General features: G+C 35.1%; 1 protein-coding gene across 1 annotated transcript in view; it reads left to right on the top strand.

Annotated features, from left to right (window-relative positions):
- COL4A5 (collagen type IV alpha 5 chain) overlaps positions 1-24782 on the top strand; it is a 225583-nt gene that overhangs the window by 73633 nt on the left and 127168 nt on the right. The window contains exons 2-3 of the mRNA XM_001490419.6: positions 16156-16215; positions 22725-22814. Of these exons, the coding sequence (XP_001490469.1) occupies positions 16156-16215; positions 22725-22814 (150 nt within the window). The remainder of the gene's footprint in view (positions 1-16155; positions 16216-22724; positions 22815-24782) is intronic.

Below are 24782 nucleotides of genomic sequence, written 5' to 3' on the forward strand. Positions count from 1 at the left end.
TGTAATGTTTTTAATTAAGGAAAATCATTATCTATGTTAGTATTGGTGAATTACATGTTGTAGTCATATTTGAATGAGTCTCCCCATGTTTTTAGTTCTGGCTTTATAGAAAGTGGCAGCTGCTGCTTTGGTAAAAAGGCTTTCAAACTGATTAATGTGTTCATCTGTAATTTGATTTTTTAAGAAAAACTTTTATGATAGCAAGAAGAAAATGTTTCCTCCTCATAGAAAATCTGGCAAAATAACTTGGCTTTTCCTCAGAATTTGAAAGTAAAATATTGGAAAAGTCAAGAAGCTGATTCTAGCTCTGGCTCTGTAATTGACTGGCCCTCCGTTTCTCATGTTTAAAATGAGAGGGGTAGAGAGCCAGCCCTGATGACCTAGTGGTTAAAGTTCAGTGTGCTCCCCTTAGATGGCCCGTGTTCAGTTCCTGGGCACAGAACCATACCACTCATATGTCAGTAACCATGGTGTGGTGGCGGCTCCCACAGAACTAGAAGGACTTACAACTAGAATATACAACTGTGTACTGGGGCTTTGGGAAGGGAAAAAAACGGAGAAAGACTGGCAATGGATGTTAGCTCAGGGTGAATCTTTCCCAGAAAAAAAAAAGAAAAAAGAAAACGAGGGGGGATAGATTAGGTAATTTCTAAGACTTCTTTCAACTCTGCTAACATTCTTTTATTGATAGCATTTATTAGGAAGAAATAGCAAGATCTGTTTGTGGATTGTGATAGGATATCAAATAAAGGGATATAACAAATAATATGTAAAATTTTTAGCCTTAGAGTGTTAAAGAACAGTGAATCCATGCCCCCCAAAATGGATGTTTTGTGCTAAGAGTAGCCAGGTCAAAGATGACTTCTGTTTTGAAATGTTAGATTTAAATTAATATCTTCTAAGAGTTTATGAGATTTATGGCATAGTATTATATTGTATGCCCATGGTTTAAAAAGTGCAAGTAATAGTAAAAATCATCAGTTTCCTTCCTCATCACTTTTGACTTCCTAGATCAGTTCATTAAGGACAAAAACTTGGAAATAATTTTTGCTTTATCAACATTATCTAATTACTTTCTATTATGACAAATGAAGTGCTCTTTCTGCTATCACCTTTATCTCTCTTCTTCCATCTCCGAATTTGTCACATTGTTTTTAATTAAATCAATAAGCAATGCTTACATTATTTTGAATATATGAATATTATGAATATGTTGCTTATTGTAGAGCCAGGTAAAACTCTGTAATTATATTTTTTTGCATGTGTTGCTCTTTTCCCCAGAGTCTCTAATTACATTTCCTCTACTCTTACAATGCATTTCTTATACTTGTTTTTTTTCAAAAGCTCCATCATATCTAGTTCCCTCACTTTTCTCCTGGGAGACTGCACTGGGGACACCATTGTAAGTGGTCTCTCATTTTATTTTCTGATTTTGTTGATGGTATATGAAAATATAATTTACTTTAATATGTTGGATTTATACCCAGTAACTTTGCTGAACTTTATTAATTCTAATTTCTCTGTATATTCTTTTGAACTTTCTATCTATGCGATCATACCATCTGTGAATGACATTTTCGTTTCTTCTTTTTCAACCCTTTTCTTTCCTTTCAACAATGGCTAGAAAGCCTAGGTTAAATCGAACTTTGTCATATTTTATATAGGATTTTTGCATCTATATTCATTGATAAAATTGACCTATGATTTTCCTTTCATGCTCAGTCCTATTTAGGTTTGATGTCAAGGTTATGTTAGCTTTGTTCCTCCTCTTCTGTTCTCTTCCAGAGTTTGGTTAGGTTTAAATTATTTATTCTAGCTTGAATTGCATTATGGTCAGGGATCATGTTCTGTATGAATTCTATCCTGTGAGATTTGCTTAGACTAACCTTAAAGCCGAGTGTATGGTCAGTTTTTATGAATATCCAGGGTTGTACCTGATAGAAATGTGTGTTCTTCATTTGATGAGTACATGGTTTTATGTATGTTCATTAGAATAAGTTTGTAATCATGTTCAAATCTTTCTATGTCTTTACAGATTATTTTGTTTATGTCTTCTATCAGTAATCAGAGATCTGTTTAAAATTTGCAGCTATGATTGTGGATTTGTCTATTTCTCCTTGTAGATCCGATACTTTTAACTGTCTGTATTTTAGGATGTTATTAATGCATACAAATTTAGGTGTTTTTTTAAGTGTATTTCTTGTGAACCAAACCTTTTGTCATTCTGAAGTAACCCTCTTTTATTTTTTGTAATTCCTTTTGCCTTAAAACCTTTGTCTGAAATTAACATAGCTATACCAATTTTCTTTGCTTATTATTTGTATAACTTTTTTCATCTTATATTTGAACCTTTCCATGTAACCTTATGTTTTTGATGTCTCTGATAAATAACATACTTGTTACAATTTGCCCTTTTTTGCAGTCTGAGGATACTTGTCTCTTAAGTAGTTTTATCAATGTAGTTACCTACATAAGTTTTTAGTAACAATATTTTAAAAAAATTGAAAGAAGATATAATGAATACCAGTGTATTTTCCCTCTGGATTCAATAATTAACATTTTGCTATATTTGCTTTATATTTTTATGTCTCTTGCTCTCCAGTGTCTCTGTGTGTGTGTGTACACTTCTTTTTTGCTAAGCCATTTACAAGTAATTTGCAGACATCATGACACATTATATGTCTAAATACCTCAGCACACATCATGCCTCACCAAAGGAAAAGGACATTATACTACATAAACATATCATTATCACACTTTAAAAGCATAATGATTTTGAAGTACAATATAATTTTCAAGTCATATTCAGATATCCCTAATGGTCCTAAAAAGTCTTTCATAGCTGTTCATGTACTGCATTTGTTTACTTTCATACATTTTTAAAAATCTGAAATGTGTTAGAATTAAATTTTCTGTGCACCTCTCATGTCTCTGTACATCTTGAGAGGAGAGAAACAGACTCTTTGTTCTGGACTGTCTATTCAGTATATCTGTATAGTGAACAATTAGGAAAATAGAGAGAGTATCTCCCTTTGGAGCAAAAGACAGGTTTGTTTACTGTCCGCTATAATAACAATAACATCTCAGAGCAAAGGTCAAGCTTACTGCCCGTTATAAAATATGTGGTTTCCCTGAACACTCAACTTCTCTCCTGTAGCAACAATGTGTATGTGAAGCCATTGCCTTGTCCTCTTCATGTCACCCTGTGGGAACTGGGGCTCAGGGAAGTCTGGGCTATTGCCATGAGTAATACATTGTCCATTGTTTCTGATGAAGTCTTGTATTTTCTGCCAGCATCCATGCTAGGCTAACTTGTTAACTTCCCAGTAGGGAAAAGTCTCAGACCCTTCACAGTTCTTGACAGAGTGGTCTTCCCACATTTTATTTCATGACACTGATTTTTAACAGCTTCCTTGAGATATAATTTATATAAAATATTCACTCACTAAGTACACAATTCTGTTGTTTTTAGGATATTTGCAGAGTTGTGCAATCATCACCAAGATCAAGTTTTGAATATTTTTATCAATCCCCAAAGAAACTCATATCCCTTAACTGTCACTCCCCATGGCCCCCCAGGTCCATAGCCCTAGGCAGCCACCAATCCACTTGTTGTCTCTGTAGGTTTGTTTATTCTCGACGTTTCATATAAATAGAATCATGCAACATGTGGTATTTTGTATCTGGCTTTTTTCACTTAGCATAATGTTTTCAAGGTTCATCCATGTCGTGGTGTGAATCAGCAATTCATTCCTCTTTATTGCTGAATAATATTCTTTTGTATGCACATACTACATTTTGCTTATCAGCCCATCGGTTGATGGACATTTGGCTTGTTTTATGCTTTTTAAGCTATCCTGGATAATGGTACTATGAACATTCATATATATGTTTTTGTGTGGATATGTTTTTATTTGCTTAGGTATGTACATAGGTGTGGAATTGCCAGGTCATGTGTTTGTTTGAGAAACTATCAGACTGTTTTCAAAAACAGTTGCACAATTTTGCATCCCCACTAGAAAGGTAGGAGGGCTCCAATTTCCTTGGAACCAATTTCTTTAGAATCCTTGCTAACACTTGTTATTGTCTATCTTTTTGATTGTAGCTATCCTACTGTGTGTGAAATGGTATCTCATTGTAGTTTTGTTCTGCATTTTCCTGCTTGTTAGTGATGTTGAGCATCATTTTATGTGCTTAATGAACATTTGTATATCTTTTTTTTGATAAATGTCTGTGCAGATCCTTTGCCAATTTTTTAATTGGGTTATTTGCCAGTAAGTTAGTAAGTTATAAGAATTCTTTATATATTTGGGATTACAAGTCCTTTCTCATATACATGATCTGCGAATATGTTTTCTGATTCTATGGGTTATCTTTTCACTTTCTCAATAGTGTCCTTTGAAGCACAAAATTTTAGAAAAAGAAATTTTTATGAAATTTTAAAATATCTATTTTTTTGTCACTCGTGCTTTTGGTGTCACATCTAAGAAGGCTTTGACTAACCCAAGGTCAGGAAAATTTACTACTATGTTTTCTTTTAAGAGTTTTATAACTTTAGCTCTTGCATTTAATCTATGATCCATTTTGAGTTAATTTTTATGCATGGTGTGAGGAAGGGGCCCAAGTTCATCTATTTGCATGTGGATATCCAGTTGTCCCAGCACTGTCTGTTGAAAAAATGATTCTTTCCCTTCAGTGAACATTCTTGACACCATTATCAAACTAAGTTCACCGTAGATGCATGAGTTTATTTCAGGACTCTCAATTCTATTTTGATCTATATGCCTATCCTGATGCCAGTACCACATTGGTTTGATTACTGTAGATTTGCGGTAAGTTTTGAAATTGGGAAGTGTAAGTCCTCCAACTTTGTTCTTTTTTCAAGATTGTTTTGACTTTTGAGGTGACTTGAAATTCCAAATAAATTCCATATGAATTTTAGGTTTAGCTTGTTCATTTTTGCAAAAAAGGCAGTTGAATTTTAATAAGGATTGCAGTGAATCTGCAGAAAAATTTGGGAGTATTACCATCTTAGCAATATTAAGTCTTGTGATCCATGAACATGGGATATTTTCCATTTATTTAGGTCTTCTCTAAATTCTTTTGACAGTGTGTTATAGTTTTCAGAGTGTAAGTTTTGTATTTCTTTAGCTTATTCTTAAGTACTTTATTCTTCTTTGTGCTGTTATAAGTGGATGTTTACTTAATTTCATGGTAGGGTATACAAACACAATTTTTTTTGTACATTGATTTTGTATCTTGTAAAGTTGTGAACTTATTTATTAGCTCTAATAGGATTTTCTGTATACAAGACTATGTCATATGTGAATAGGGATAGCTTTACTTCCTCCTTTTTAATATGGATGGCTCATTTTCTTGTCTAATTGCCCTGGTTAGAACCTCTAGGATGATGTTGGAAAGAAATGACAGATTAGACAGAGTTGGAAAGAAGTGACAGAGTTGTTTTGTTCCTGGTCTTGCAGGGAAAGGATTCATTCTTTCACCATTAATTATGATGTTAGCCAAGAGTTTTTTGTAGATCCCTTTTATTAGGCTGAGGAAGTGCCCTGCTATTCCTGCCTATGTTGGTGGTAATGTCCCCTCTTTCATTCCTGATTTAATAATTTGAGTATTTTAATCAAAAAGTCTTTCAAAACTCAATAACAAGTCTCTCTCTTTCTTGGTGGTTTGTCAATTTTGTTAATCTTTTCTAAGAACCAGCTGATTTCCTTTATTTTTTTATTCTCTGTTTCATTAATTTCAGGTCAAAATTTGTTTCTTTCCTTCCGTGTACTTTAGGTTACTTTGTTCTCTTTTCTAATGTCTAAAAGTGGAAGGTTAATTTATTGATTTGGCGTCTTTTTTTAATATAGGCACTTACTACTATAAATTTCTCTCTAAACACTGCTTTAAATGCATCCCATATGTTTTGGCATTTTGTGGTTTTATTTTCATTTATCTCAAAGAATTTCTAATATATGTTTTGATTTCTCCTTTGATCCAAAGGTTAATTAGGGGTAAATTGTTTATTTTCTACATACTTGTGAATACCCCAAATTTCTTCCTGTTATTGATTTCTAATTTTATTTCATTGTCATAGGAAAACGTACTTTGTATGATTTCAATCCTTTTAAATTTATTAAGGTTTATTTTATGGCCTAGCATATGATCCATCCTGGAGAATGTTCTATGCATTCTTGAGAAGAATGTGTATTATGCTGTTGTTGAGTAGAGTGTTGAACAGATGTCTGTTAGATCTAGTTGGTTTATACTGTTATTCATGTCCTCTATTTCCTTTTTTGATCTTCTGCCTTACTGTTCAACCCATTGTCGAAAGTAGGGTATTGAAGTTTCCAACGATTGTTGTTGAATTGTCTATTTCTCACTTCAGTCAGTTTTTGTTTCATGCATATTGAGGCTCTGTTGTTAGGTGCATCTATGTTTCTACTTTTTATGTCTTCCTGGTGAATATACTCTTTTATCATTATAAACTATCCTTCTTTATCTCTAGTGATATTTTTTGTTTTGTAATACATTTTGTTTCTTATTAGTATGCCGACTTCAGTTTTCTTTTGGTTGTTGTCTTAGTCACTTTGTGCTCCTATCAGAAAATACCACAAACTGGGTGGCTTATAACCACAGAAATGTATTTCTCACAGTTTTCAAGGCTGGAATTCCAATATCAGGCTGCCAGCATGGTGAGGTTCTGGTGAGAGGCCTTTTCCAGATTGCAGACTGTTGACTTCTTATATTTTCATATGGCAGAAAGAGGGCTAGATAGCTCTTTGGCCTCTTATGAGGGCGCTAATCCTACTCATGAGGGCCATACTCTCATGATCTAATTACCCCCTCAAATCCCCCCCTCCAAAAACCATAACATTGGGATTAGGATTTCAACATGTGAATTTGGGGAGGAAACAAACATTTAGTCCTTTGCTGTTCCTGTTTGCATGATGGTTTTATTTCCATCCTTTTACTTTGAACCTTTTTGTATATTTTGTCTAACATGTTCTCTTATAGACATTGTTGGATCTTGATTTTTTATATGGTCTGAAAATCTCTGAATTTTGATTGGCTTGCTTGATCCATGCACATTCAGTGTTATTATTGATACAATTAGAGTTTTGTCTGCCATTTTACTTTTTAGTTTCCATATTTCCCATGTGCATTTTTTGTTGTTCTTCTGTTCTTCCTTTATAGTCTTCTTTTTCATTAAGTGAATATTTTCTAGTTAATTATTATAATTCCTTTAATGATTTTCTTCACTGTAATTTTTAGCTGTTTTCTTAGTGGTTGCTCTAGGGCTTACTGTGGACATGATACCGTATCAGAATCTACTTAAGATTTATAGCAACTTAATTCCAGTGAGATGTAGAAATAGTCCTTCTATGAAACTCTACTACCTTTTCCTCCTTTTTGTGTTATTATTGTTATACATATTACATCTGTATATATTACAAACTCAAAAATGCATTGTTATAATTACAATGTTATGTAACTTTATGGCTTTTAAAGAAGCTGAGAAAAGCAAGCAAAACAAGTATATATATATAGTTGTTATATTGAACTTATTTAACATTTCTGGTTCTTTTCATTTGTTCTTGTGAATTCAAGTTATTATGTATTGTAATTTTCTTATTTTCATACAGCTTTGCTGTCACCCACCTCTTTTGTTATGTTATTGTTAAATATATTACAGTTCTATATGTTACAGGCCCAACAGCATTATTATACCCATATGTTTTATATAATCACTTTTAAGTTAGTTAAGAGGAGAAAGATACAGAAATATGCATTTATAATGCCTTTTACAATTGCATAGTTATGTTTATCAGCACTCTCTTTTTGTGTGTGGATTCAAATCAGTTTCTGGCTTCTCTTGTTTTCAGCCTGAACAATTTCCTATAGTATTTTTTTGTAAAGCAGGTCTGATAGCAATGAAATTTCTTTGCTTTTGTGTATCTGGGAATGTTGTTGTTTCACCTTCATATTTCAAAGATAGTTTTACTGGATATAAGATTCTTGGTTGACAGTTTTTATCTTTGAGCACTTTTAATATGCCATCCCACTACCTTCTGGCCTCCATTGTTTCTGAGAAGATTTTGTTAACTTTTCTGGGATTCCCTGGTAGAGGATGAGTCATTTTTGTCTTGCTGCTTTCAAGATTTTCTCTTTGTCGTTGTTTTTCAATATTTTTACTATGATGCATCTATATGTAGTTTCTTTGTGTTTAACCTACTTGGATGCATTGAGCTTCTTTTATGTGTAGAATAATGTTTTTCATCATATGTAGTCAGTTTTTAGCCATTATTTCTTCTATTATTTTTTCTGCTCCTTTCTCTCTTCTCCTTCTGGTATTCTCATTACACATATGTTGGTGCATTTAATGATGCCTTATATTACTCTGAGGCTCTGTTCTTTTTTATTCCTTCTTTTTTCTTTCTGTTTTTCAGACTGCTTAATCACTATCAATCTGTCTTCAAGTTCATTGATTATTTCTTCTGCCAGTTTAAATATACTGTTGAACCCCTGTAGTGAATTTTTCAGTTTTTTACTTTTCAACTCCAGAATTTCATTTGGTTCTTTTAAATTTCAATTTCTTTATTGACATTCTCTTTTAAATGAAATATTATTATCATATCTTCCTTTATTTCTTTAAACATGGTTTCCTTTAATTCTCTGAACATATCTATATAATGGCTACCTTGAAGTCTTTGTGCACTGATTTCAAGATCTAGGCCCTGTGAAAGGCAGTTTCTATACCTTGCCTTTTTTTCCTTTGTAAAGGACACATTTCCATTTCTTTATATGTCTCATAATTTCTGTTTAATCCTGGATGTTTTATATAATACATTGTAGCCAGTCTGAATACTGATCCTCCTTTCCAGGGCTGCTTGAGGTTTGCTTGTTTAATGAATTTGTTGGACTATTTTAGTGAAGTCTATTTCCCCCACATTGTGCAGCCTGTGATGTCACTCTCTAGAGTCTGTAGCCTTGGGCATCTTCACAATCACCTTGGTATGACAGTGGATTTATTGGGGTTCTCTCTGATTGTCTCTTTTTCTGCTCTCTCTGTTAAGATGACTGCCTCTGTAGGTATCTCACCCAGTTGTAAGCCTTCACAAATGGCTTGCTGATGGCTCTATTGTTTTTGACAATGTCCTTGGGCATAAATTTCTCCTTATTCTGACCCAATTAAGTTTGGGCCTCTTTCAGGGGTAATCTTTGAGGCCAGTCTTTGAGATTTGTTCCAATATCAGGATGGCTTTTCTTACCTGTCTTTTTCGACAATTCTCTGTGGTAAACTTGTGACTGATCTGTGGTTTGGCTTGTTGTTCTCATGAAACTACCTGCCTCCTCTTAATTACTTGCCACCAAAATTTCCGTTGTTTTTCAGAGTGCCATTAGGCTTGAACTTTTTTTCCCAAGTAAAGTCTGGTCCCTTAGGGAGAGCTTCAGAGCTCTCTTTTTTTATGCCCCCCCCCCCCCCCAGCAAACAGGCAAAACCTCTGTGACAGTGCTCCAGAACTGGGGGCAGGAGCAGTGGCCTGCTTCTCTTGGAGTGACACTCTGCTTTATGAGCAAGGTACTGGGAAGGACAGTAACATCTGGTCTTCTCAGATTGCTTCTGCTAGTATCAACCTGTGCTCTGTGAGTGAGCTTGGGTTAGGGCAGTCAAGTCCGATACTCTCAGTCTGCCATGCCTGGGATAGAGCTTTTGTCTTATGAGTTGGGGACGTGTGGAAGCCAAGAGGATTAGAACTCATAGCTGTTCTTGCTTGGAATAGAGCTTCTGCAACTTGGAACTGGCCAAGGGGGAGAATGAGAAATTCTGAAGGCCTGTCCCTTCCAATGAGATAGTGTAGTGCTCAACTGGGAGCTGGAAGGAGAAGGAGCTCTGGGTTCGTGTCTGCTCCCAGAACTTTTGTCAAGTTGTGCAGGGAATGGGGAGAGGAAGGGAATGGGACATGGTTAAAATGCCATAGATTCTTGCTGTTCATACTGAGATTTAGTAAATTTTGTTGAATAAGCATTTCTTCATTTGCTGTAGGTTCTTAGGACAGTATCCAGAGACTTACATTTTGTTTTTTCTAAATTTTATCAGTTGTTGTTTTGCTCAAGAGACAGTCCACAGAGGTCCTCAAGCTGTCCTTCACAAAGTCATCTCTCCCATGACATGGCACTGACTTTTTGAAGAGTCCATGCTAGTTGTTTTTCATAATGTGCCACTTTCAAATTTGTCTGATTATTTTCTCATGCTGGGTCATTTTACACTTAATTACACTTAATGTAATTATACTCAAATACTGATATATTTCTTTTATTTGTCCTGTCTTTTCTAAGATATCACTTTCTGTCTCTCTCTTTTGTCTTCTTTTGGATTTAATGAATATTGTCCCCCTCCACTAGTTTGGAATTAATACCTCTCTTATCTTCATTTAACGTTTACCCTAGAAATTAGGATTCCTAGGTTCTATGCTTATCTTATAAAATTCTAAAGTAATTAATACCCATACCTATTTTCTGCACCATTACAAGGACCTTAGAATACTTTAACTTCACTCATCCTCTCCTGATTTACATTGTATTATCACTGTGTTTTTCTTTTAGTTCTGTATTTTTGAACCCTATTTTTTTTTTCAAAGATTTTATTTTTCCTTTTTCTCCCAAAGCCCCCTGGTACATAGTTGTGTATTTTTTAGTTGTGGGTCCTTCTAGTTGTGGCATGTGGGATGCAGCCTCAGCATGGCTCGATGAGCGGCGCCATGTCCGCACCCAGGATTTGAACCCGTGAAACCCTGGGCCGCCGAAGCGGAGCGCGTGAACTTAACCACTCAGCCACGGGGCCGGCCCCTGAACCCTATTTTTATAAGTGTGTTTTATAGTTAGTATTTATTTAAGCTTAGTATTATTTTTTTCTTCATCTTTTTGGTATTTTAGACCTTCCATTTCATTTTCATTTCCTTTCACATAAAGAAGATATTCAAAACCTTTGAATTTCCTTTTGTAAGGTCCTGCTGGGGGCATACTTTTTCAGTTTTTGTCTAAAAATGTTTGTATTTTCACCTTTTTCTTGAAAGGTATTTTCTCTGAGTAAAAAATAGAGGTTGACAGGTTTCTCTCGGCATATTAAAGATGTCATTCCACAGTCTCCTGGCTTCCATTCTACTTCTGAGTACTAATCTATAAGTTAACCGTCACTCTCTTGAAGGCAGTCTGTTTTGTCTTTCTTGATGCTTTTAAGGTCTTGTCTTCAGTTTTATGTTCTTAGGTTACACTATATTGCGTCTAGTTTGGGGTTTTATTTATCTTCCATTGGATCTGTTGGACTTCTTGAATCACAGATATTTTAAGTTATTTCTTTAAAACTCTCTGCCTTTGTCTCTTACTATTGCCTCTGCCCCAGTTCCTCTCTCACCTCTTCTTCTGTGATCCTAGTTACGTGTATGCTATACTCCCTCACTCTTTCTTCCGTGTCTCTTAACTATTATTTCACATTTTCATATGTTTTATCCCTATGCTATATTATAGATAATTTCTTTTCATTTTGCCAAGTATTTTAACTTTACTAATTCTCTCTTCATCTGTATCTAGTTGGCTGTGAAGCCAATCCGTTGAGTTTTAAATTTCATAGTTTTTCTTCTAGAGTTTATATTTTATTTCAATTCAACTACGTGACTTTTTTTTGCAATTTCCTGGTCCCTTTATTATTGTCATGTTTTTAAAAATAACTTTAATAATTGTAAAAATAGTTATTATAAATTTTGTATCTAGTAATTCCAATGTCTGAAATATTTGCTATGTCTTTTCTGCTGTCAGGTGATTCCCCTGGTTTTTGTGTATGGTATTTTGCTTCCTTGTGTACTTAGTGATATACAAGTGGGCTATCTTATTTTAATTTCAAAAAGAATTTTTTGGAATTCTCTGAAGTTTACTATGAAGGTATGTTCTGTTACATAGGATGTGTATGTATTTCTCCCCAGCCTCTGGGAGGTCAAAGTAGTTTGAGTCTACTCTAAACAAATTTGTTTGAGGTTAGGGGCTCACCCAGCTTAATGCTAATTTGGATTGCAATTCTGTATGAAGGCCAGCTTGTGGTTATAGTTTCTCACGGATTTTTTTCCCCATGTGCTTCTCTGCTAAGTGCTAAGATACCTTTTTCTTAAAATTTTCTGGGGGTGGGATTGTGGGATGCTTTTGTATATGGTACACCCTTACACTGAAGAAGTTGTGAAACAAGAATCTCAAATTCCCCAAGTTTGGGAAATGCCCTCTGGGCAAAAGTAGTTTTATTGGTCAGTTTACTGGGGTTTTTCCCCCACCTAGATTTTGTCCTGATAAATCCTATTGTTCTTCCTTTTGATGCTTTTAAGATATTTTACATTTTTTCAAGCATTTTTAGTTTTTTTAAACAGGGATATCAGTCTGGATACCTAACTAACCACATTATTGGGATATTTATTATTTCTCTATGCCATTATTTTGTAGTATATATCTTGGAACACCAGAATCAGAATTACCTAGAGGTGTTTATTAAAATTTCAAATTCTGGTAGCCAGCCTCAAGCTTACTGAAACAGAATCTCTAGGATGGGGCTCTAGTCTCTGAATTTTTGTTACCTTCTTTAAGTGATCCTATTGCATACAGAGGTTTGCTTTTATTTGTAATTTGAAGTCTCATATCTGGTATTTTTTAATTGTAGGAGCCTGAGATCTAAATTTATTGTTTTCTGTACTTGTCCTAGCACCATATGTTGAACAATCAGTTATTTTCACATCTATTTGGTATGCCAACTTTTATCACGTAGTGAATATATGTGTGTGTGTGCACACAAATCTGTTTCTAGCCTTTCTATTTTGGTCCATTGAGTTGCCTATTCTTTGAGCAATACCATACTGTTTTAATTATCGTAGGTTTATGATGTGTTTTACTACATAATAATAAAAAATATTCCTTACTTTTCATTTTGTTATTTTCTCCCACACTAAAAAATTTAAAATATTACTGGAGTTGCATCATTTTCTTGCTTTAACAGTCTTCAGTGACTTTGTAGAATTAAATAGTTTTTCCACAGTTTTTGAAAGTAATTTTTTGCTTTATCCCCTACTGTAGTTTTATCATATGGACTTAAGAAGTCCTTTAGACTGAGGTACTTAATGTTTGTTTCACCTGGCTCTTTGCTCACACAAATTTTATGTTTTAATCTTAATGCTTAGTGTGGTCACTTTTATTCTAGATATCTTTCTGCCCATCTTTCAAAATTGAAGTCAAGTTTTGTTTTTTTGTTTTTTTTTACTACAGAGCTGGTATGTATACTTCAAGGCTCAAGGGAATTCTCTTTCATGACTTTGATAGCAATTCTTGACTATACTACCCGTTTTTACGTGGTAAATCTTACTGAATCACAGACTGTAAAAGCTGGAAGTCACCTAAAGAGATCATATTGTCTGTCTCTGTCATTTTACCAAAGAAAAAAACAAACCCTGGAGTATGAGAGTGACTTGGCCATACTGTCCTAATGATTTAATTCCTAAGGTAAACTCAAGATGTATTTCTTGTATTTTAGAGCTCTTTTTATTACTGTTGTCTGCTATATCATTATTCCATTGTATTTACATTTGTTTTAATTTGTTTCAGCCTAGTTTTTTTTAACTAGATTGGAAGTTCCTTGAAGGCAGCACCCATATCTAAACATGTTTTTGTACAATTCATTGCCCTAATATTGTGCTTTGTGCTTGTTAGGCACCTAATTAATATTAATAGATGTTGGTAAAAAACAAGTTGTTCCAGTAACCAGATGTCAAATTGGGGCTATTTCCTTGTGGGCATCACCATTATAACTGTATGGAAAGTGGCATCTAGTGGTTGGTGTGTGTATTACAATTGCGTTTTTTTTTAAGCCCCTGTGTACCAGAGTCATTATCGTAACCTAGGTGGAATAAATAGAATATAAATTAAATTTTTAGATTGAATTCAAAGAAATTTGTCCGTAATTACCAAATGTTTTGAGTAGTGATCTCATTATAACTACATATTAAGTAATAAAGAAGTGCAAAAGATGAAATTACTAATGTTTAAGAAAAATACTGTATAAAATTACTTCAAAAATCACATGCAAGAGTATTTAAAGCTTTATTGTTTATTTATAAATTATATTAGGAGTTGGAGGATATTGTTGGATACTGAGAAGTCAGAAATACAATTAAAAGAAAAATCACGTAATGTCTTCTCCATGTTAATGAAATCCTATTAAGCTATTGCTTTACATTATTCCCAGGAGCTTAATTTGTATTTTAAAAAGGAAGATCTTTTAATGAAAGATCAAAATGGAAAGTCACACCATCTTTTACTTACAACACCAAAAAACTGTGAACATATATTTACATATAATGTGCAGACATACATTCCAATGTCAAATGTTAATTATTCTCAGATTTACAACCATTTTTGTTTATCACTATGCTTTACTCCTTCATTAATGCATGTAATTGAGTGTTGATAATATGCACAATCTAATTCAGTGAATATGACCATTGACAGTTCTTATCTTGTGATTCAGTTTCTTCTAAAATTTGTAAGTTTGCACTTTGTAATCTAGAATTCATGTTTGCACAAAACAATATTATATATCTTAAATTAATCTCTGTTCCTGACACACTAATGAAATTTTTGTGTATGGGATTATCTGTCCCATTAGAGAGCAATACTGTACTGACTTTGTATCTCTCCCTGCACCTAACATAACATAGTGGCTGGCACATAACAGATGGTCAATAAATATGTGTTGAATTAGTTATATATATTAGAAGGAATTGTGTCTTATTCATATTTAGTGCCTAACAAGTTTTCTGGCGTCAGTAATGCTCAGTTCATGTTTGATGAGTGTATAAGTCTGAATAAGTTTATTTAACCTGTTATGTTGTTGACATATAATACTAAAACCAAAGTGTATAACCTAATCACCTATGTATAGTAAATAATGACTGTGTAAGAGACTTTCAGTTAGAAATGTCAGGAGCACATCTTTTACTGAAACAGCCTTTTGCAGTGATAGTGAGAGATTCGCCCCAACATCAAGCCATTCTTGTTTGCTCTTATAATCAGGAAAAGGAGTTCCAGCATAAGGGTGGCTTCTAGTTGCGGCTGAGTCAGTTTGAAGTTATGACTAGAAGGATGAGGTCAGTACTTTGATAAGGATTGGGAAAGGTATTCTGGTAGTGATTGGAATAAAGGAAAGCATGGAGTGTCGGGAGAGAGGCTAAGGTTCTTTTTAAGTCATAGACTTTCAAGGCTGAGCATTGATAAACATTATTTGGTATTTACATCACATAAAAGTTTCTCTTACTTGATGAGAAGCATACCACCTTATTGTACATAAATGCTGAGCCATCTACATATGTCAAACTAATTACTATTTGTTTTTCTAAGCAGTTCAGCTTCATGCCAGATTAAAGGATAGTTCTGGATGGCAGAAGTCATCTACTGTCTTCTTGTTTTCCTTATTTACAGGAAGATATTTTTCTGGCTTCAGGACCTCAATTTCTGATATGAGTGAATCAACTTGTTAGCAGTGGCTGCTTAGAACATGTAGGCTGTAGGAACAGCATTTGTGGTAAAGCTTGGAGCTGTTAAGATTGAGCTACTAGTGATGAAGAGAGTGGGAGCCACGAAAAGAAAGGTGGTAAAAGATAGTATTTATTTTATGCTCCATGACTGCTTATCTATGCAGAGAAGCAAGCAACTTCAAGTGGGAGGCATCCGTGTCTAGTTGCTAAGGTCATTGCTAATATAGATTAAGAGTTAGGAAAATAAAGGAGTTCCTAAGAGCTTGGACAAGTAGCAAATTATATTACAGGGAAGTTGTGTGAATTTCTTTTTTATTTTTAACATCTTTTTTTTAAAGATGCTTTTCACTTTAAAATAATAAAAATTACATTTGCTCATTGTGAAAAGTTCAAACAAAAATGTATACAATAAAAGGAGAAAGCTTCCCCAGAGGTAATCATTATTTGCAATTTGGTATATATCCCTTCAGATATTTTTCTGGTATTTGTTTTACAAGTTTGGATTGTTGAATCTAGTTGAGCTGTAAGTCACATTCTGGTTTTGAGGTTCATATTTAATGATTTTCCTTCCTCTTTCTCTTCCTTATAGGCGTGCTATGGATGTTCTCCAGGATCAAAGTGTGACTGTAGTGGTGTAAAAGGAGAAAAGGTAAGATCTGATATGGGCCTTCAAAAATTAAGTAAAACAAGTAAAATAGTGTTTTTAATATTTAAAAAAAAAACAAGGTGTCTACCTTGGCATCTAAATAAATAAAATGAATTGTACTATACTGCTTACTTTAGATAGCTGTGAGAATTAGACTATATCTCAGGAATCAGCAAGCATGCTTTGTAAAAGACCATATAGTATATATTTTAGGTTTGATGGGCCACACAAGGTTCTGTCACATATTTTTCTCTCATTTCTTTTTTAATCACCCTTTAAATGTGTGGAAAAAATGTTCTTAGCTCTTGAACTATACCATCAGTCTTCTGATTGCATTTAGTCTACGACCTATAGTCTGCCAACCTCTGATCAATCTTACTGAAATCACTGACTTGATAAGCAAAGAAGAGAAAAACACTTAAAAAGGAACCAAGCACTTATCAGGCTACTAATCTGTGCTGAATACCATGCTAGGCAATTTCATGTATTTTTATCTAGTCCTTGTAATTTAATGATTGGTGAATCTCTATTTTTATCTCACTTTTTTCACAGCTGCACCCTTATTGTATAGATATGATGATTACAAAGTAAGTATTGGTGATGATTAAATAGCATAAACCTGGCCACTATGATTCAGTAACTGATATTGAAATTAGAAAATTAAAAAGGGGTAATGGGGGCTGGCGCAGTGGTCTAATGGTTATGTTCACATGCTTCACCTTGGTTGCCCAGGGTTTGTGGGTTTGGATCCCAGGGCATGGACCTACACACTGCTCATCAAGCCTTGCTGTAGTGGCATCCCACATACAAAGTAGTGGAAAATTGGCACACATGTTAGCTCAGGGCCAGTCTTCCTCACCAGAAAAAAAAAGGGATGATGAGTTGTGGCCTAAGGAGAGTTATACTAGGATAAAGGGGATCATACTTTAATCTCCATTCTTTGAGGCTCAATAAGTATTTTTGAATGAATTAGTGAATGTTATTGATTATAACTTGGTTGCTTCCAAGTTTTGACACCTCTGAATAAAGCTGCTATAAACATCTGTGTGCAGATTTTTGTGTGGATGTGAGTTTTCAACTCTTTTGAGTAAATACCAAAGACTTCTATTGCTGGATCATATGGTAAGAGTATGTTTAGTTTTGTAAGAAACCACCAAACTGTCTTCCAAAGTGGCTGTAGCATTTTGCCCTCCCACCAGCAGTGAATTAGAGTTTCTTTTGCTCCATAGCCTTGTCAGCATTTGGTGTTGTCAGTGTCCTAGATTTTGGCCATTCTGAGGGGTTTGTAGTAGTATCCCATTGTTCTTTTAATTTGCATTTCCCTGATGACTTATAATGTGGAACATCTTTTCATATGCTTATTTGCCATCTGTATATCTTCTTTGGTGAGATGTCTGTTAAAAAAGTCTTTGGCCCATTTTTAAATTAGGTTGTTTTCTTATTGTTGAGTTTTGAGTTCTTTGTATATTTTGGATAATAGTCTTTTATCAGATGTGTCTTTTGCAAATATTTTCTTCCAGTCTTGGCTTGTCTTCTCATTCTCTTGACATTTGTCAAGAGACATTTGTCTTTCACAGAGCAGAAGTTTTTCATTTTATTGAAGTCCAGCTTATCAATTATTTCTTTCATGGATTGTGCCTTTGTTGTATCTAAAAAGTCATCGCCACACAAAATCATCTAGGTTTTCTCCTATGTTATCTTCTAGGAGTTCTATATTTTACATTTAGGTCACTGATCCATTTTGAGTTATTTTTTGTGAAGGTGGAAGGTCTGTGTCTAGCTTAATTATTTTTTTGCACAGAATGTCCAGTTGTTTCAGCACCATTTGTTGAAAAGACAAGGAAATTTTTGTGAGTGATGGATATGTTCAATATTTTGATTGTCACATATGTGACAGAAATTTTCAAATTGCATAGCTTAAATATGTGCAATATATTGTATGTTAATTTTACCTCGATAAAACTGCTTTTAAAAAGTAAGTTTAACACAGAAATGATAAAACATAGATTCCGCTGAAGGAATGTGTCCAAGTGCACACTGCTAAAATCAAACAAAACTCACCAGACTCGCAATGACAATGAGAAATTAACCAGATGACATCCTAGCATTCATGTCACAGTAAAACATTACCTAAACAAAGTGTGCCCCCATGTGTATGGTGATGGATGGTAATCAATCTTTGGGTGGTAAACATGATGTATCTGCACAGAAATCAAAATATAATGATGTACACCTGAAATTTACATGATGTTACAAACCAATGTTACTGCAATAAAAAAAAAATAAAAATTTAAAAATTAAAAAATAAAATAAAAAATAAATTAGCAATACATTGTAAACATTTAGACCACAGAACAAGTCAATGCAGTCAGTTACCAAGGGGAATCTCATGCATCCAGTTAATACTGAAGGGTTTCCTAAAATCTTACTTATATTTTCTAATAATTTATTTTTTATGTATTTTTTCCTGGGGTGCCTTGATGAAGATATATTATGACACAATGAGTAATTGGTAAGCATTATGCCTTTTGAAGGTTTCCTAGGTTTTTATTTGGCAGCCTGTACATTTTCTTTGGAACAAAGCCTGGCTTCTGAAGATTTGCATACTTGATCAAAACACATTGTTTTGGCCTCTCATAGACTGACTTTATTGAACTCATTTTGTCACCGTGTCACACAATTCATTGAGGGGCATATCATTAACAAATGTATGAAACTAAAAAGGAAAAAAACCCAAAAAGTAAAACAACAAAGCATGCCCCTCTACCAGTGACATCAGCATTTACTGGGAGCTTGTTAGGAATGCAGATTCCTAGGCTCCATAGCAGAACTACTCAATCTAAAATTGGAGGTAGGGCCAGATAATCTGTGTTTTAACAAGCTATCCAAGTGGTTCTGAAACAAGCTAAAGTTTGAGATTTTCTGACCTAGATTATCTCCATTTTGACAGTTGCCAAAGATACATGTTCTTGTTCTCCCAGTTATATTACATCAAATATTTCTTTGTGATATATAATTACAAAAACAAAACAGAAAATACACAAAAAGAGGGTGAAATTGCCCATAATTGCATTACTTAATTAAATCATTGTTTTCATTTGTCCAGTAAGGGTATTGCCTTACCCATATTTTTATATAATTTTTACATTTTTACAATATTAAAATCCAAAATAATTTAAATCTCAATTGTCATTATAGCAGTTTGTCCTAATTTTTATTTTTCCTATCCTCAGAAATCTGACATTTTTCCTTTAATTTCATGTCTTCCTTGAGAACCTATTCTTAAAATATTTTTTTCTCATTTCCATGATCATGTAACTTTCTTATTGTGATGATAAAGTGCCTTTCCTGTAAAATCATAGCATTTTTATGGGTGCCTTTGACTCACAAACTAGGCTCTACTTATAATTAATCAGTCTGTTGTCTTTCTTTTTAATACTGGCTTGTGGTAGATAAATCAGCTTTATCACAAAAAGTCATCCTTTGTACCTTTGTATAATTTCTCCTAACCCGACTCATTTTTTTTTCTGAAGTCTGGGCAAAAGCATGTGCCATGAATTTTATATATTCCATTAAGGAAGTTCATTCATTGAATATTTACTGAGTATTTTTTCTGTTAGGCACTAAGAATACAGTAATGAAGATAACATGATTGAGTAGATGAAGGGGTAATGGAGAGAGTGGAGTCAAGATTATTACAAATTTCTGGCTGAGGTAGCTAAGTTGTGCTATTTCCTGAACTAGGGAAGATGGTAGAAAGAAAATGAATTTAATGTTGCTTATATTGTTTGCTCTTACACAACTTCTCTTCCCCCTAATTCTTCATGTGTAAAATGGAAATAAGGATAGTATTTACCTCATATTGTCATTGGGAGGATTAAATAAGATAAAAGATGGAAAGAATTTAGAATAAACTCTGCCACATAGAAAACACTCAATACATGTTTTCTATTATTATTTTTGTTGAGTTTTAGGCACCTGTGTGATATTCAAGTGGAGGTGTTTTAAGAGAGTTGGCCCTGTGAGCCTAGCTTTTAGGAAAAATGTGTTGATATTTGAGATTTCCCATGGAAAGAGAGAGAAAGGATCAAAAAAGGAATTCAGAGTAATACCAATAATTAAGGAACAGGCAAAGAGAGAAGATTATTCCACAAAGAAAAATAGGAGTGATTTTTTATCCAAATACAGGCAGGCAACATAAAACAGTTTTTTTTTTTTAAAGTTTGACCTTCAGAAATAGACACACTACACCGTTTTCTATGTTTGTGTTAGCAAATTACAGTAAAATCTAGATTAGTTGTAAGGATTAAATGATTGCCAACACAACAGGCACACAACAAATGTCAGCCTTCCTAACCATCTGTATTGAGAATTAGGTGGCAGACCCTGTCTCATCCCCTCCTCATGGAAGTCTTCTGTAGTTTCTACTGGAGGAAACTTTCTCCCTTTCAAAGGCTGAGGATTGCTTTCATAATTCTTTTTGCTACTGTCCAGTGGCTGCCCTTCTATCTTGGTATAATATTTCTCAGTCAGATAGATAGGACCACAACATTCTTTGACTATACTGTGAGGAGATTTCAGGGTATAGAATTTATAGATGTATGATTTTATTAATACCAACACACGTAAGCTTTTTAGCACCCTCTACTTTTCAATTTCTAGCTTATTCCTCTCTTATCTGTAGCCCAGAAAGCAGTTTTGCTTCTGAGAAAATATGGCTCTCTTCAAGCATTATACTCAAGATTTGGCAGAGGTATACTCTTAAATACCAGCGGAAATCCCAAAATGTAGCAGTGTTTTCCACTTATGGAAATCTTCTTGAACTAGATTTTTTTTTCCTTTTAGCTTCCTTTCTGACTGGCACTTGTGATCAGATTTCTACTACTAGCTCTGCCAGGAATTGGCTATGTAATGATTTGAGGCAATCCAACTCTTAAAATTTTGAATCCTTTATTTCTCCCTTCTTGCTGTATTTCCTTTAAAATAATTTGGTTGAGGTTGAGGAATACCAAATTATCATAATTCTATGACTAACTAAAACAACAAAGAAATATATTTATAGAAAATAGAAAATGTAGTAATATGTCAATAATAATTGTTGTCAAAACTACAGGAATGTTTAGACCTACCATTAATTGGCTAGCATTTGCTTCGTTGGCTTTGAAGTAATAAGTGGAAATTGACCAGAAGTAACCTTTTGAAAGTACTTATATTTGTTATAGGATGATTCAATGGAACAAGGAATTATTCAATAGAGAATTATCTAAGCTTTCTAGACTAAACTTAGTACTTACCACACACATGTGCACACACACACACACACACACACACACACACACACACACACACACACTGGGAGTATGAATAAAAGTCTATTGTACTTTAACATCTAAGGGTATGTGCCCCCAATGGCCCGTTAGTCAGTTGTCTTATAGATATGAATGTTTTCTCTTTCTCAGGTGCTGCCTAGGCTGTCACTGTGGATAGAATTTGGTGAGAGGGTTCCCAGAATGAGATCCGGAGCCTCTGGCCAGAGACTCAGCCATTTAGCCTTAGGGAAGTAGAGGAAGGGCTTGCAGCCCTGCAGTTGGGAGCATGTGGAATGGAGCTGTGAGCCCTCAGGATCCTTAAACATAATAGTAGTGAATTTGCTTTCTGTGATTGGATCCCCTGGGGGTGTTGGGGTTCACATGCTTACTATGATTGGCTGTATGCAAGTTAACTAACCCTAATGTGTCGATCTAATGGTATGTTAGTACACATGGTGGCTCTGCTGTCCCTACCTTTCTGGCTGTACAGATATACACATCAGGCAACCTTACTGTGTAGATGCTGATAAGTTGTGGTGGACCCTCACTGGTAGGTAGGTAGCCCTCCCGTGCTGGTGTTGATAAGTGCTGTAGTCAGAACTGGGACTTAAATCACAATTCAAATAGTAATTCTGAGTAGAAGAATTACTGGTGTTGTTTTCTTTATGTATATATTTTTTGTTTTCTTCAATAGACATGCATTCTTTTGAATTTTTGATGTTCTAGAGCCTTTTTCTGGTTAATTTATCTTCAGTCAGCTAATGGTTTCCATTTTGATTATTCCTGCAAGTCTTCTACTTTACAAGTCTGAAAGCTTCTCTGACGGTTTTCTTTTATCCTTCTTCATCCCTGCACCATATTTATTTCATGTAACCCTTAAGACCTGGTTTCCTGGATTTATTGCCATCTTCCCTGTTAAACTCTTAATGTCACTGTGTTTAAACCTCACTTCACCTCTGATATGCTTTTTACTTTTACAAGAAAGCAAGAGATTATATTACCATATATGATATCAATTCAGAGTGGTTTGTGTTTTTTCACTCAGATCTTACAGGTTTCCCTATGTGGGTGGATACTGTGAATTTAGTACCATTAAATCAAGTTAGTTTTCTCTAGATGGTCTTTTGATCTTTTTGAATCGCAGCCATACCTGTGCTTCAAAATTCGCAAATGACTTTGCCTTTCATTCTTGTTCAATTGCAGGGGGAGAGAGGATTTCCAGGTTTGAAAGGCCATCCAGGTTTGCCTGGATTTCCAGGTCCAGAAGGGCCTCCAGGGCCTCGGGGACAAAAGGTATGTGCCAAGTTGCCAACCAGTACTACCAGAGGAATTAAGCCATCTTAAATGTGGAAGTAGGTGTCAAATCAAATACAAACTTACTGAATTATAGCCAGAAACTAATATTTAAATAAAACAATACAATGTCCTAGAGTTTATACTTTATTGTTAGTTTTTTTTAAAAAAATGAATTTTATTGCCATATTCAGATGTTTTTGGAAGATCTATTAATTGTGTGTGGTTAATAGGATCCTTAACAAAAATTAAGTTCTGTCAGGAGCTCAGCTGAGCTGGATAGAGCTGAACTGCCAGGTGTCAGAGTAGTTAAGACAACAAGCCAAAAGGAAAGTAACAGTCAAGCCTTGAGTTACTTACTGTGACAGTATAAGCAAAACGTTAAAGCAAAGAAAGGGCCAACTTCCCCACTGTTCCATTTTTCTGCATGGAAGAGTGCCAGTGAGAGTCAGATGGATCAGAATAGACATAGGGAATTGTTTCACTGCTGAGGGAGCTGGGAGCAAAAAACTCCTGTTGTTTTCTATAGACCCCAGGTGGGGTGGGAGAAGGGAGAGGGGGAAGGGCTAGGAGTGGAAAACTACTGACTCAGAGTGCAGAAAAAGTTTCCTTAAGGTTACCCTCTCTCCCATTAAAAAGGTCTCCAGTAAGTCTCCAGATAAAGAGGTCTTTCAATGCAGACATGCATAAGAGCATGACAAGCCAAGGGGCCTGAATCCTTGTCTACAACTCCCTTTAGAGAGCGCCATGCATTGTCTGTGCACTAAGTCTCGTGTGGGATGGGCAGCTTTCCTGTATGAGGCCTACCATAAGGCCTTTGTAATTGCCTATGGTTGAGCCTGAAAAATCACACATAGGTTTTTAGCCAGGAACCAGACTCCTAAATTCCATCTCTTGATTTTTCAGGACCCAAGTGAGAAACATAGGCTATGCCATCATGGACCTGAATGGGTTGGACTTTGAGGGGCCATGACAAAAATTGGGTAATTAGTCTGAGGCCACAGAGAATCATGGTCATGATCAAAATTATTCCAAGCAGGACAGTCAGGCCTGCCTGGAGGATTGAGTGTTAACCATGAGCCTCAACCATTGCCAAGCTAGGAATAGATGGCCCATAGCCCACCCAATCTAATTTAGACAGCCAAGAGCCTTTTTTCTTAAGCTCATGATGAACTGTTCTACTTTGCCAGTTTTAGGCATCTAGGTGCAACACGAGATACTGGCAATAGCAAGACCCCTCCTTGGTTGGCCAGCAGGAAGTTGAGGGCTATGCTGTTACCCAACACTACTTGGGCCAAGTAATTGAGGCACGTCTCTTGTGCTTCCAAAGCTGAAGTAGTGTCATTAATGATTTAGTAGAGGTCAAGGACAGGTTGCACACAACCTTTTCTAATTGAATGACCCTGATAGTGGGAAAAGTTGCCTGGAGCATACTCATGAGCATAGAGTCAGTAATACCACATGACAATTCTCCTGAGTAACCAGAGTCTGGTTTGAGAGTTCTTCTCTTACTCTATTTAGTATGATATGACCCATGGGAGGGGCTGTTTTGAATGTTCAGAAGTCTCTTTTCAATGCCCCATATGTACATGGTACATTGGTAAGAATGTCAAAGGCCTGGCTTTTACAAAAGAAATAATTCCCCAAGGGGGACACACACAGTATTGGGAGTGTAAAAGTCATTGATTACCATGGGGATCAAATAGCCAGAAGTCACTCCTGGTGGGCAGAGTCCCTGAGTAGAATTGGAAAATTTGTATAACGTTAGGGGAGGGGGAGGAGAAGGTCGCCACTATTGAGGTCGCAATAGCTGCAGTGGCAGACCCCATATCTCTTTTCCCAGATACTTCAGTTAATCCCATCTGAGACAAGAGCAAGTTGACATCTGAGGAGGCGTTTTTTTTCTGTAGTGTCAGGGTCCAACTGTGGCAACACATCAGGTCCAGTGTAATAGGGCTGAGGTATCTA

The sequence above is a fragment of the Equus caballus genome, chromosome X (genome assembly GCF_041296265.1).
Source record: "Equus caballus isolate H_3958 breed thoroughbred chromosome X, TB-T2T, whole genome shotgun sequence".
NCBI lineage: Eukaryota > Metazoa > Chordata > Mammalia > Perissodactyla > Equidae > Equus > Equus caballus.